The sequence below is a fragment of the Phallusia mammillata genome, chromosome 4 (genome assembly GCF_965637545.1).
Source record: "Phallusia mammillata chromosome 4, kaPhaMamm4.hap1.1, whole genome shotgun sequence".
NCBI lineage: Eukaryota > Metazoa > Chordata > Ascidiacea > Phlebobranchia > Ascidiidae > Phallusia > Phallusia mammillata.
In genome coordinates, this window is record NC_137255.1 from 10,083,401 (window position 1) to 10,099,394 (window position 15,994).

Here is a 15,994-nt window from a genome sequence, read left to right on the forward strand (position 1 = left end):
CGGTCAATTAGATGAACATCAAGTATTGACCTCTAAATGTCCTTTTGCGGTGACCAAATCGATTGATGACGTGTCACCCGCCAATTACGGGTCGAGGCAAACGATAATTGAAAGAAAATTATTTTTGGTGATTCTAAATAAATCGGTTCGTTTTACATTCACACGAAACATACAATTTACATATTCGTTGCTTAACTGACCTTTTCCGCAAAGTTTTTTCCCAATTTTACAAATTTTATTGGTTAAATTAATCATAAAGTTTCGTTTGATTTTGACTGGCTACATAGCTTTTAACACCCAAACAAATCGAATGGACAACAAAAGAAGAAAAATCACACACAGCTGCAGGTGGGGTTGCCAAGGGAAATTCAGCGAGCTAGAATTGCTTTTTTGTTTTCAAAACCTCTTACATGCCAAACGAGACGTGTCGAATTTTCGGGCCAAGTTGCCTGCGTGGGCGAACAATTTCTAGAGTCAGTAAAGTTTTGTTACATTTACACCTAAAACCACAATAGTTACATAATTTTGTGTGAGGCAACAACGGACAAGCTCATTAATGGCTTACTACTACTGAGGTATAACAGCTGATGATCACGGCGCTTGCGCTCTAAGCCAAAGGGCTTTGTAACGGCACAAATAGCTACAAGCCACCTGTGAAACCATTTATGCGTCACTAAAGAGAGTGGCCGTGACCACGTAACATTTTACAACCCAAAGAACGCGTTTTATAACCCTCATTTGAAGGGATTTCTAACGAAGCACAAATATTACACAATAGAAGCTACTATTCATTGATTTTTTACAGACATCCAATTTTATTCAATGAAAACAACGGACACAAGCTGTTTTCTCTAAATTGGCAAAAAGGTAAAAATGAAAGTACAAAAAGTAGGTGATCAAGCCTAATATATTTGTCATGCGGCGTCAAGTTAGGGCTACGGTATGCAATAAACCTGTTTAGGCAAACAAGGCTTACTGAGGGCAAAGGCGGCTTCAAAAAACAGCTTATCTGTCTCCACGAAGCGTGAAACGCACACGGGCGGTACTGGCGCAGTGTTGATATTAACGTGTGGTTTGTTCCATACACAATGTACACACAGGAAGACATAAGTAATATTAAGCGATGGGGAAATGGACTTATGACAAGATTTAATCAGTTTCGTTGAATCTGTTAACGCCATGAAAGATACAAAATCATCCCTAATGAATTCCAAATTTAAAAGTTCTTTATTTATTTCAAAATTTTCCATTTCAATTAAAAGTTTGTAATACTATTGGTAAAAACAAATGAGGTTAAATATAAACACGCTTTAGAGTTGTTGTTTTTTTTACTGTGCAGTACATTAAAACAAAACCGAAAACGCGAAAGGCCATGTTCTTTCCATTGTGTAATCATCATGGACTGAGTAGATTGTGCCGTAAATTGGCAAGCAAACCTTTTATTTATTCTCCGTTGCGTAACAACCAATAACGGAAAATATCGACAATGACGCAACGTTGACAAAACCCAAAACAGATTCGCGTCATACATGACTCAACATTAAAAACTTTGAAATAACGCATTTTTATCACAAGCAAGTCAGCGAAAAAGAAGTTTAACATTTCGTTGCTACTTCCGTTTTAGAAAGACCCGCTGCTTTTAGATCGCAATTAAAGTGTGTCAGTCGCATTAAAAGCAAATTGCAGTGTCGCTTTTTCGCCGCAAAGAGCAGCTTATCCCATTAAGATCGTGAACCAGTAAGCCCATTCTCTCTTTTTCTCGCTCTCACTGCTCTGCGCGTTGTGACGTCACAAATGAAACTTTCTCTCTCGAATACGTAACAAACACAAAAGAGATTTCCTCTGAATATGGTGACTCCCTACTCCCTAGGGCAGGGGAAGGACAAACAATACAGATTAAAAATATATTTTTTAACATTCCCTTAATCAATAATACCCTCAAGACCAAGTCACGATCTTACTAAGCGCTTGTAATCATCAAAAATCCAAAAAAGGTAATTTCAAAAATTTGGAACTGAGACTAACAATCGGAATTGAACACAATTGAATGTTTTTTAAAAGTTAAATTGAAATAAATCTTGTTTAGAAAAGTATACAGCACCATAAACAGTAGGCTTTAATCACGTGTTCAAACAAGGTCAAAATATTAGGCAAATATAACCCCTACACAGTGTTTTTTTAAGGTGTTTTGGGGGACCGAAACGGTGCCCCAAATTTCTCCAGCGGTTTCCCAAAATTTGCCAGTAGCCTAATAAATAATTCGTTTAAGCAAATATGGATATTTTTGGTATTTAAATGAAACACTTGCGGTCTCTTAAAACTACTTAGCGGTCACCCAAACCAAACCTTAAAAAAAACCTACACATATTATTTTTTTTTACACAATGTCTACATATTAATTTTTTACACAAATGTCTTCTTTTTTATTTCATACCAGCGGCGCCACACCCGCAAAATAGAGGCATTTTTACGCCCCCATTGAATTTTACAAAATCCAGACTTTTATTACAGGATCATAGTTTAACTTGCCGCACAGAAAAAAGGGACCTTAATTTAAAGGTTTTGTTACTCATATTGTCAAGGAAAGAAAATAACAAAAATATTTGTGCATTGTTTTGGGAGGTGCTTGGAGAATTGCGCAACAAACTTTTTGGCTCGCTCTCAAAAGCGAAGGCAATCACATGCAGCGATGGACGGTAGTGCAATGAGTGTACGTAACGTCACGGGTTAACTCATATGTTGTCACGTACGCCCACTTCTCTTGTTTCGTCATATAACGCAACGCACAACGACAAACCCACTGCTGATATTACAGTATTATAGGAAAGCAATTGAAGGCCCCTTGATTTTTTGTCCATGAGAATTTTTGAATTATGCTGCGAAACAAAATTAGCTGAAAACAATTTTAAATGAGACGTCTCAAAATGACTTATCATTGTCACTCAACCAATTAAAATATGTGCTAAATTCTTTGCCACACCAATTTTTAAAACGCAAAAAACCACTTTAAAATCTTAAAACCACTTTAAAATCGCGCAAATAGGACTTATGAGCTAAATATCACGGAAAACAACAGGCCAGTACAGCAATTACATCAGAAAGGATGTCCCAGCGCCAGTCTATTAATAAACCACGCAAATGCAGCAGCTCTTTCCCAACAAGCAGAGGTTTATGACGTCACAACTCCTGATGACCTTTCAGGCTTATGAGTGTTGTAAACGAAATTGCCATTACTGAGTATTGGTATCCGGTGTAAATGGGCGAAAAGTTAACGGGATTCGCAAAGTGATTCCTAATGCGGATTTCATCATTGGTATTGTTTTCAAAGACATTTAACATCATTTTAAACATCATTCAAACATACATAGGTTTTAACAAATATTTAAGTGCCAACGACAATGTTTAGATTTCATTTAAAACTACCGCTATATATTAAAATCCAGTTTGAAAAGGCACGCTAACAAATAAACACCGTAGTTTGTTTCTTAACACTGTGAGCAGGCGTTAATTTCAAATCCGCCAAGGCGTTAAGAAACTTCCTGTCTGTGCACAGAAGCCTGCCCACATGAACGTCAGCGGTTTGTTTGTTATTTCACATTAGCGTATAGCATAAGTCGGTTTGCACCAGTCAGAAGCCGGAAGTCCTAATGCCTTCTGCTCAACGTTCGCAAACGCGAGCAATTAAATGCAAACCGGAAAAATGGGACAGTCGTTTAAATTTTGCCGAAGATGTGGTTTTGAACCACAACAATTTGGACCTTTTTCGCCTGTGTTTGACATGTATAATGACATTGATATTATATATGCGAAATATTTGCATGCTATAACCCATTACCCTACATGCGGTCTGGGTTTGGACATTTCACATTAATGTTGCGGGAGTGGTATTTTATCAAGGCAAAGAAAAAATGTTACAATTTTATGTAATGTGTAATTTATTTTTGCACGCAGGAAATGTAACATTTCTTTCCTTAAACGCAATAGCACGAAATAAAACCTACTTAATTTTTCTGATGCAAAACAAACAGCTATAAAATTTTCATCAGATTCAGTTTTAGGCTCAGTTTTCCATATTTGCTGTAAAAACAACAATCATGTATTTTCATTTCCACAGATGTTTATTGAGTAGGCCGCATGAGAACAATAAATCAAAACCGCTTCGTATCATTGCCGGACAGCCTAGGGGCAGAACAGTCATGATTTACAAGGATTTATGGCGTCTAATAGCGCCTCACACCCTCCCTATTTCGGATTATCAACACGAAAAGATAAAAATTTGAAAATTTAAATTGGACTGTTCAAAGCAGCAAGAGGTTATTGAACAGCCCGAGAACAAAGAACGTATTGTTTACGTAACAAAACGGTTTTTCAAACTAGCACGTCAACACAACACGAACTTTTTTCGCGTTTAAAATAAAACTGAAATGTGGCAAATATTTTGTTGACATTTAAAATTCGTTTTACAGAAGTTTACAGGGCACTTACAAGCTATCCAAATACTCACGTACAAAAAGTAGGGAGATTTATACGAACCTCAAAACACACATTGTAAGTAAAGTTATTGGCATTTGACTCGACAATCAAACAACAGGGTCGTTGGTATTGCTGTTTCACAAGTGTGGTATTAAATTACGAGTGTTGGTAACGACACTTGTTGTTTTTGTCATTGTTTACGTTTAATTTAAACATCGACTGTTTGGGCCTTATGAGTGCCACAGTGTAGGAGTTTCGTGCACTCGGGATTAAAAGTTCAGAAAAAAATTGGTTTTAAAATTGCGTGTAAATCATTTCCTCAAACGGACGTAATTTTTCAGGTAATTTTGACAGCAAAATACCCAATTGTGCCGTAAAAAGGAATATCTGTTTACAGACAGTAAACCACTATCCGCTTTCGGTATTTGAAGGCCAATGATTAAAGAGGAAGTGGACCTATGTGTGCTTGTGGGGTCGTCTGACTTTTCTGCGTACCAAAGGGGAAATTGGCCACAACGGGCCAGTCAGTGGGTCTTCTGCATAGACATCAACACAAACAACAATGCCTAAAGCACAACTTCGCCCGAAAAAGTTTATGCAGTGACGCAAAACTTTCATTTTCCCGTATTCAAAATACAACCGGTTAAATTGGTGCGCTTTTAAAAACATTTCTGTAAACAGAAACGACTTTTTCGTGGCTTGGTTTCCTTTTATTTATGACCGATTCTATGTAGTGCGCATGTAACAATGTAAACATGATACACCGAGTGTTTGTAATTATGGATTATAAACTGAGCGCGTTAAAATCATTGGGCGTGTGCGATTATAGCACACAAGACCTTAATGTTTGGCTTTGGAGTGTTATCGGTGTGTACACGGTAAGCTCAAAACTGCTTCACAAACAAGAAGTTTTTGAGAAATGATTGACTAATTTCACAACCTTGATAGTCAACTTTTAAATACATTTTTATTGCATATATTTCATGTTAAAGTGTAAAAGTCTTGCTCTCTAAAACAATGCAAAATCATGTTTCGATTACACCGGATAGAATTTGAGCTAGTGGTAAAAATCAAGGAAGTGTTTTCGCGAAGGCATTAGCAAGCAACTGTGATTTTTTTAAGATTTGCATAAGCGAGCTTGCGTCACCACACCTACATTACATGCTTTGCATCACATGCCTGCCAACCACGAGCCATAATGAGACATATAAACAACACATTACTCAGTGGTAGCATGACCGGATTGTACAACGGAAATGGAATGCACAGTCTTGCACAAGTATCTTTAAGTTGTTCTTTCCAAAATTTGTTTCGATTATTGTATTACAAAATTAACAAGATTTTAATTTAAACCCTGGTGGTTAAAGCATCAATTAAATGATTTCTACGAACACGGCTAAAGTTGTCGTAAGCGCAACGATGCGTAACGAAGTGCCCAAAGGTTCGGCGAACCAATCCAAATTGCAAATTGCTTAACTTGGCAAAAAATGCTTCCAGACAAAATTTAGAAAACTTATGCATAAAAAAACGCTGTGGTTGGAATAAAAATTTTGCTTGTTACCAAACGTTAATTCTAAAGACGAAACACAATTCCAGCAATGCCACAGGAAGCCTGGGGACTGTTTAGGATCAATCAATCACGCGTTTTCAGGAGCATAAAAGAAACAAAGGAGGGAGGGAGTGGCGCGGTCATTGTTGCGCAACAAAGGGAAGAAGACAAACCGACAAGGTGAGCGCACACACATGACGAGAAGCCGAGAATCGTTAAAGAGCTTCTATTGTGTTTCGGCGGGACTGTCCCGGCAGCGGGTTTGATTTACTGTGGGGGAGAATTGTAAACAATATCTTCCTATTGATGTGCAACGTTTGAAATGAAACTTGTTTGTTTTTCCGTGTACATATTTTTGTATCGCCACTCTGTCTGTAGTTAGATGAAAATGTTCCCAAATATGCACCATTAAATCGTCGCAATTGCTTCAAAAACTCAACCCTGCTTGTGTTACCAGCTTGGTAAAACATTTGATATATTTTATGGTAGCGAACAACACCAGTACAGAAAACCTGGCCAAAGGAGCAAGTATCTCCGGTTAAGGAGAAAATGCCATGAAACCTTGACGAAAATCAATAAACTTATCCAAACTGTTCTGGTCTCCAGGCGCCAGCGACGTGGGGGGAAAGGAAAGCACAATAAACCATCAAATACAAGTTGTTCGACCAAACCACATACCTTCCCGTTTCGTTTGAAAAATTGTCAAGCAAACTTTCCCACATTAATCCAAAAGTATTTCACCCTTTACAAAATCGTCTGAAACTAGTTTACGAACGAGTTTAATCAGTCAAGAATTAACATCGTTTAAAGTTTTCTTTCAGAAATGTACGTTAGCTTGCGTTTTCAATTGCCTGAAGTCGAAAAGTCGCTTTAAACCAGGTCGATGACAGACGCGCAGTTGGATAATGAAATAATGATATGACCAACAGATGTAGATGAGTTGATATCAGCGCGCCTTCTACAAGCATTTGGCGATCAATAACCTGACAGGATTTGAAGATAATTCAAAATTGTGTTGAATTAAAATTGTTCTATTTTGATTGTTTATTACAAAAGTTAAAAAAAAAATCTAAAATCTAAACCGAAATTTAAAACAATGGCACTAAAAGGCAAAATTGAAATTGATTTCAACTAATACTTTCTACTTCTAAATCATTTATCAGTATTATTAGTATTTTAACTAAACGAAGAATTTAAAATGGTACATGCTTACAAAATTTCGATTTATAACTTCGCTTCTTGTGTATGTTTTAAACAAGGATTAATTTGAAAAGTGCTGTAACAGCAGAAACCGTTCTGCGTTGGCTGATCGAGAGCGAAAGGCGAATTAGCATGTCGCTGGGGTTCAGTTACTTTGATCGATAATCGTGCCACGGAAGGAAACACTAGCCTACTTGCGCTACCAGATTGTGTTACAAACATCGCAACTGCAACAAAGCATCGAATGCACGGAATAACTGTAGTTGTTGTTTTTTGGATTCAAAAATAGTTTAAAGCGACAAAATAAATAATTCAAAACGTACAAATGTAAGTGTTGTTGTGTTAATTTTCATTAAAATGAAACTGTGTTCGTATGTAACCACATTGTTTTGCTAAAAAGTTATTAGAGTGTCAAAAAACACGGGTCTGAAAATACAAAGTTTAAACCGTTGACGATATTTAACATTTCTCATAACTTCAACGCGAACCACAAACAGATGACAACCGTGGAATAGGCCGCGGCAAGAGAATAAAGAAACAAAGAAAGGAGCAGAGTGAAAGGCGCGTCTTTTCACCGCGGCACAAGCGCTGCAATTTAATACGGGCGGAAATTATGGCATAGGAACAACACAGCCACTGCCTCTTCAGTCGGGGATCGAAGTATCGTAAACTACGTCCCCTTTTTGAATACAATGTCAACAGGCTGCGATGAGTCAATACACGATGTGAAACGAACCGAATTGTAAGGAGCCTGTAGGGATTAAAACACTTACGTCGGCGCGTGTGGCTATAATTGTTTATAACGTAACAGTGCCCTTTGTCTGGTATTTAAATTGCTGCACAACTCTCATCAATAAGCGTGTTTTTACCAACAAAAATTCATGGAAATTAATTTTGACATTAATTGCGTTGATCCAAACGTTTTATTGGAACAAGATTACATTAGGAGTACATGATAACATGGCGACCATTTCAATGATTTTGCCTTTATGTCGTGTTCATATATAACATAAGTATCAATTCATTCTCTTCGTTTGGCCAAAAGCATATTGCTACCACAGCGTTATTAAAACCAGCATGATTTTTAACGTTTCACAGCACAGGAAGTTTAGCAATCAACGTCCGACAATTTACACAACGGTAAACGCCTGCCTGTTATAATATCAAGTGATTCATTTGGTACAAATATTGACCTATATCGAAAAGCCATTCGCTTGTAGCAGACCATTGAGCAGAGCCGCAAGAAAACAATAATAAAAGAAAGAAATGTTTTAGAGCAGAGAAGAGTGGGAGAGTCGGGAGGGGTCGAAATAGTTGTAGCTTTCCCAACACTGACTTGGCCATCTGTTTACAACCTAATTAATCCCACCCGACCACAAAGCAGAGCGCTGTTGCGTTCACAATACTAAACAAACTACTGAGCAGAAAAAAATGATTTGTTGCCATTTTCTACTGTTCTACACTTCAATTATATTCATGCTATACTTTAAATTTCATTTCGTTATGTTTCTTTAGCATAAAGAATATTCTATTTTAACACGGCTGAAGTGCATTAAAATTTAACAGAATTTGCTTTGGAGGTCCTACGCATAAGGGCGAAGGTTACTTCATGATCATGACATCAAATCTTGAATGGAATATGTCAGCAGGAGAGAAACTAAAACACCTCAGGTCAATTTAAATTCCATTTCAGATTAAGAAAGCACCATGACTAAATAAAAAATAAAAACTTTTTGTTCGCGCATTATTTGATGTACATAAACCAATGTAATTTATTTATCTGCACCTTTTATTTCAAAAAAATTTGACAAAATTGTGCACGAAATTTTCATGGGAACGCAATTTATGGTTTCAAAGGCGTTTTGTGGATAAATAATTAACGAGCAGGCGGTAATATTGTAAATGGCGCCGCAGTCAGTCGGGCGAGCTTTGACCTTGTGGCTTTCAAAACACATTAGATGAAACATGCTTCACAGCAATTCCGTTTTAAAGCGGATAAAATCCAATACCGGTTACGCGGCGTACGTTTTGTTGCTATGTGTTGAAATATAAAATACCATGTAAGCACAATCTAAATTCGATTTTACACGGGACCTAACAAAATATAGCAAGCCTTGAAAGTTTGTGCAGTACTAGGGTACGAGCACTTGGTAAACATTGCCGAATCATTTTAAATATTAGCTTGGTGACGTAGCAGCTGTTTAACAATCCTTCGTCAAACCCAGGTCTTGGGACTTACAGCGGAATGAACTCTCTAAAAAGGCTGTAATTGCCGGCTGTATCGGCCATTACTTTAACGGTGCAACGGGGCTAATTGGAAAATACGAAAGAGATAACTAGCACTTTGATATAGTTGGCTGCAGCGGCAAGGTACACTATTCAGCACTTCAAACAAACAACGACGCGAAGCGAGCGACTGGGAAGTTATAATGAGTTCGCATGTAACTCCTATAATACGCTAAAGCCCACGAGAGATTTGCGCTGTGCCAACTTGGGTGTTAAGGGAATGTTACGTGTGCTTCCAAATCGGTGCAATAATGGATATCTAAATTGTATCACAAATTGAAAGATATCCAAATTGTATCGCATTTTCTTTACAAATTCAAAAAACATGTTAAAAAACAAATGACTTTATCGTAAGGCAGAACCAATAAACAACTTTTTGTTTGAAAAGAACTTTTGCGTTGATATTTTATGTGCTTACAAAGTAATAGTTGACAACAACTTTTTTACTTTTCCTACGCTTGGATAATTGTGGTCGTGCGAAACAATGCGCAAAATGGGACGCAATAATAACAGCCTGCAGTGATATTGTAAAGAAAACTCTCCACAAACGAACGGAAAGCATTAACTTTACCGCGTCATGCTCTGCCGCCACCGAAGAATGACGCAATAAAAGGGCGAGGTCATAGTTCAGCGCTCAACGACAAGCCGATTACTATGTGGAACTTTGTGAAATTATCCCAAGGCGTTGCCCGGCGCATTACGATCGAGAAAGTTCCTCAATTAAGAGAAGCGTAATAACTTGAAAGTGCTGGATTAGTCATAAAAGCCACCGCAATTACACAATGTTTCAATTCGAAACTAGCACATCTAGAATTTAATTTAACTATGTTCCGTTTCAGGCCTGTCGACATACGACCGACAGACATTCAATATGGTGACAATTCTTACAAATTTAATGTAAAAAATCCACCCCAGAAAACATTCTTCCAAAATGAACAAACGAAATGATCGAAATGCAAATAAAATTGGCAAGTAACGTTTAGTTTCCTGCATTAGGTACATTGCGTTTTGCTTATCTCGGGTCCAACCGCCGTGTTTTCTTTGCACTGTGACGTCACAAAGAGAAAACAAACGGGTACTTGTTTGCTGTTAGCCCCGGGTTATCGGCTCCCGGGAGCGAAGAATGATTCTATTTTAGGCTTCATTCAAGCATCTGACAGTTTTTCGACAACTTGCGAACAAGCGAGATAATTATTTACAAACATTAAAATGAAGCTTTGACCACTATTATTATCTAACCAATATTGTTTCATCAAATGTAGCAAATGCATAGCGTTAGTTAAACGACTTGCATGTCAAATACTACATCAGATTAAGAATGGATTTGTTGTACTTCAAAACTATTTCAATTTGTTCGCAGCAAGATTGGCAACACCCAAAACATACGAAGCATTTTTGTCATAAAGTGACGGAGGGATTTTAAATCTGGCCAGTTGCGAATTAGCGATTACAATTTAAAAACCGTTCGGTCGCTCCCACGTACAATGGCGCGACCTAAAAAGCCATTGTGTAATTTATAACGGCGGGTTTGGTAAACCGGAAAAGTAGAGGACAACAGAGAACCAGAAACAATAGCATGATGGTATAGCACGCGTCAATGTCCTGCGCGTTTTAAACAAAACCGTAAGGAAGACTGTATATTCACAGCGTACCCAATACATTATCAACAACGCTACGCATACATCCCTAAAAACCAAACTCGAATCAGTCGTAAAAATTAACAACAGGACACTAGCTTGCACGAACACAACATGCTAATTGCCTGGCCCGAATTTGGCAACCACCACACATAGGCATGATTAGAGACTGGTATATTTGCATACCGTTGTAACCTATAACGCTGAATACTGAGAAGCAGCGCTGTCGGGTTTAGTCTCTATATTAAACCATCTCTCCAATAAAAAACAATTTGTTAAATACAGCACACATAAATGTAAAGTATGGTGAAAAAGTTTACCGTGGGAGCAAAATTATAAATCTGCATTTGTCCCAATATTATCGTCTGTTATTGGTCGAACCTATTGTGCAGCCAAGCTAGGGATACATAAATAATGCAAGAACGTTTGAAATGACATGGCCGTTAAGAGGTAACCCGCCTTACACGCCGAATGACCCCAACAAAAGCACATTCTTGACAAGACGCTCGCAGTAATAGCTGAGAAAGCTAAACAGAAACACGGCCTTATGGTGGTTTCCGAAATGTTTGAAAAGTACCAGGTAACGTTATGTCACGTTTTTTACGCAAATTTACATAAAAACTGTTGCTGTCTGTTAAATACGCAAGGTGTTTTTTCATGGTTTGCAAAAACGCATGACTGACGGGGATAAATACAGCGTGAAGGTGGGCAGCATACTTGCGGTCAAAAGTAGGCGTATTTCCCAAGTCGGTGCAGTTTTCGCCACATTCCTATCTCACAGCGGCGCGATTGTGATCTCATAAAAGCCACTGAAGCGCGTATTAACACGTCATCGTGGGCAATCACCCGAGTCACTTGATAAGGCGTGTAGAGTGCTCAATTGACCCATCACAAACACGAGACTTGACCCGTTTAAAAATCGGAGAAATTAAGAGTTTGTGTAACACATATTCCAACATCGGCACAGTCAGCAGGAAACATCGACGCATGTTTAATCAAAAGGCCTTTTTTACAGCCTTTAGAATCCCTTTTGACTAGTGCTTTCCTGTGTGATTTTCTATCATCGAATACAATGGTTTAAATTTAATGAAATACAGAGATCGATTGGGTGAGCAAGAGCGCTGTTACTTGCAGATGACCCCGATTCTCTGGTAGACCAAACCACACCACAAACAACGATCAATATTTCATACCTCGCCATGTTGTGACGTACGGCCAGCCGGGGTTGTCTCGGGTAGATAGTAAAGACGAGTTGATGCCAAATCCTGGCCGGAGTGCTTATCATGCCAAAGCAATTGGACCTCACCCACACAGACAGGGTCTTCGGGGCGGCATTGTACAAAGAAGAACTCGCCCAGGGATAAAATCCTTTCATTGATCAATGGTGCGAAACCGTCACGCTCGAATGACTCATCCAGGTTGTCGTCAGTGCGGGCGGTGAAGGACCGTCTTTCGCGGTTGCGGTTTCGCAAGGTGGCGCTGTTGCTTGCCGGAAGCAGGTTCTGTTCCGGCGCCAGGCTAAAGCGGAAAGCCTTGTAAAATACGTAGGATCCATGGCGACCGCAGCTACCACCCACCCACTGCAGGAAAGAGAAATTATTTTTAGTCAATAGACAGGGAGTTGGAAAAATGTATCATTTATAATCTTCCGCGTTATATCATATCCGCCAAAGTAATGTAGTACCATGTCGACCTTATAGGCATTTTAGTCAAACTTGTTCTTGTATTTGCAAGTAATGCATGGACTATGTTACAAACGGTGCATTATTTATCTGTCATTACTTTTGAAATAATAATAATAATGTCCAAATCATTGTTTGTAAAAAATATATAATTACTACAATTAATCAAGCTACTTTTAGGTCTAAGACAGGTATTCTTTTACATTGCATCGTGCGTAGAATAAAAACACGACTTTAGTTTGGGTTATAGCGTATCTCGGATTGAAAACGGCAGGAATTTCCCTGCTGACAGGCTTTTCCATCAAATGCTTGAATGACAATTAATACTAACAGTGGCAGCGATTTGTTAGCGGTGTCGAAGTTTGCGGGACACCCCAACAGGCAATTGTTATCTCTGTGTGAATTCCTACGCGTAAAGCGCCTTTCTCTTTCCATAGTCAGGCATCGACGTGGTGGCGATGGCGGGCGCGTAACTTCGACAGGAAATTTTCCGAGAAGATTTGCCACAAGCGAGTAGTTTGCCAGCGCGTCCTACTCTTGTGTTTCAACGCCGGCTGCTAAATTAAGCAGAAACGCAGTAACGCGAGTTCGTCTTTGCATAAAAGGGGTTACACGCGCAGATGTTGCACAACTATATCAATTCGCACGTTGATATCGTGGACTGTTGATTTGCAAATACTGTGCATGATTTCAAATTGAATGTAAATGAACTCCTTGATTTCATCACATACATGATATTATAATTTGTACGACCACTATAAATTTATCACAAAGATACTGTATTGTCTTATAAATCGCGGATATTTTTTTAGTATAAAATATATTCAGTCAACCTTTTCTTTTAACTGTTAAAAAAACAATACTAAAAAAGTAAATATCATTGCAAACACTAACAGAATTAAGGCAATCACATTATATGTTGATGTGAAAAAACACGTATATAATTTACTTTAACACATAAATAAGTTTAATCAAGTGAAAAAACATCAAATTGTAAGTCTTACATTAAAGCTCATTTAGGTGTGTACTGTTCTTTATGGGAAAAAAGTGTTTCTAAAATTGAAAATGTCGCTTTTCAAAATGTTATCAAGCCAACGGAAGCCCGTTTAGGGAAATATAGCTGAGCAGCGTCGGTTACAAATCGATTGAGGCAGTAGCACAGCAGCAAATTAATTACTATGCGACTTCATGCAGAGCACTATAAACAGTTGCCCTTCCTTCGTGATATAATAGCGGGCTAATTATTGGTGTCTGTTTCGCATTGGGTACATTGCGGCACACAACTCAAGGTCCGACACGAACATTGTATTTTTAGAGCAACCTTTTAACAGCGCGTTCCTTTTGACATTTCCCCATTCGGGTTTTATTAGCTTGTGTAGTGGCGAGATATTAATAACAGCCAGGAAGTATTTTACGTCAACAAAAAGGGACACAAGATTTTAATTCAGTTTCCATTTCGCTGTAGGCGTATTATACATATTACTTGTGGCACGAATGAACATACCGTTGTCATAAAATCAATAAACAAGTTAAAACGCATCCCAAAGGACTTCACAAGCGCGGTTTATAGTTCCCACGACGGATGGTTAGTATTGTTTTAGTGCTCTAAACTTTATCATTATCAACGTTGCACGTTTTAAATTAGTTTTGATAGTAACTTTCGACAAGTTAGTGATAAGTACTGCGGCCTCTTTAAAGCTGTGTTGTCACGCACAACACGCGTACACACCCCACACGCGTGTGCACATACGCGCGAGCACGCACGCACACTTGGCGAGCACGAGTTTTCGCAAGCACTGGAGCAGTTTTTAGAATTTGACATCTCTCAATTTCGAGACGCAATCTGAACACATTTATGCTGACACAACTGTCTCGCAGTACGAATGATATGAAATAATAAAACCTAAAGAAATCCTTACTTGGCAACCGGGGCGATTTTACTTTGAAATTGAAATTTAGTCAACGCTGAAAAAATGTGTAGAACTGTAACACAATTTAGTTCAAAGGAATATTCGTATCATACAGTTACTAACGATTCGTGCATTTGTTTAGTTTTCGGGGTTAATATTTCATTGTTAATTTCGTATTCGTGTCAAATGGACGAAAGCTGGAAATACACAGAGGTATGCATAATTAATGAGGACACGTCTGGCAAAAGGTCTAGATTTTAACGAGACGTCCAACAGGCGGCCATCCACCTTTTAACACACGCAGGCCATACGTGCCACGTCATCTATTTACACACAGGGCAAATATCTCTTTCCGATTTTCGTGTAGAGGAAACGCGACAGTTTAGCCTCGTTTGGTACGTGAAACATTTGTCAATGTAAAGTATAAACATTTGTGAGTCTAAAACTAACCAAAATTTAACTTGACAAATTTATTTATCCATATGAGCCTCTAATTTCGTTACCACTTGTCATGTGGAATGTCGTAAAACTCACGAAAAAGATCAAGTAGTACGGCACAATTTAATGCCGAGTGCTTATCGGGTGAATTACCGTGACGACGTCCGTTCGAGATCCACTGTTGGCTCTCGAGTGAGCATTATGATGTCTGCTCGCCATTCCTCTTAAGTTTGTTTCTTTCCTTCTCTTTTACTGCTCCGCTCCGCGCGAAGACAACTTTCGGTCAGCCTATGTTGACGTTTAAAGGCCTTTCCCTTTTGGTCGTGGCAAATGCAATAAGCCTTCACCTAAACGGGATTTCGTCGGACTTTTAAATGACTTTACCGATAATCCGTTCGTGTTCTTGCGACATTTCCGTTCAGACAGCATAAATGGTTTGGTTCGACAAAATCAATATTATACGTCAAAACTGATAGTCCTGAACTGTAAATGTACAAAATCAAAACATAAGAAAGTGTTTAATGCTATCCCAGTTGTCACACAACTGGATGTTTGTGATTATTGTCACAATATTATACCAGTACAAAATAACTACTTTAAACTTTCTCATTACATGCGAAATAGCGAAACTATCTGAATTATTAATAAACTAACCAACAACAAATAAACTCAACTGCACTGCTTGGGTATTACGTGCTTAAAAATTAAAAGTAAAACTTTTTACTGTACATCGGCACATTTTGTCAAAGACTGGACTGTGTACAGCTAACTGATGCAGTAAAACCATCAAACACTGTTCTCAAACCATATGCTAAAGGC

The 15,994-nt window shown here is 38.3% G+C and overlaps 1 protein-coding gene across 1 annotated transcript in view; it reads right to left on the reverse strand.

Moving 5' to 3' along the window:
- LOC145222770 (uncharacterized) overlaps positions 1 to 15,685 on the reverse strand; it is a 34,171-nt gene extending 18,486 nt beyond the window's left edge. Inside the window, exons 1-2 of the mRNA XM_080088970.1 lie at positions 15,329 to 15,685; positions 12,339 to 12,725 (exon numbers count right to left, since the gene is read on the reverse strand). Coding sequence (XP_079945096.1) covers positions 12,339 to 12,725; positions 15,329 to 15,394 — 453 coding nt within the window. The 5' untranslated portion in view covers positions 15,395 to 15,685. The remainder of the gene's footprint in view (positions 1 to 12,338; positions 12,726 to 15,328) is intronic.
- Between the last annotated feature and the right edge of the window lie 309 nt (positions 15,686 to 15,994).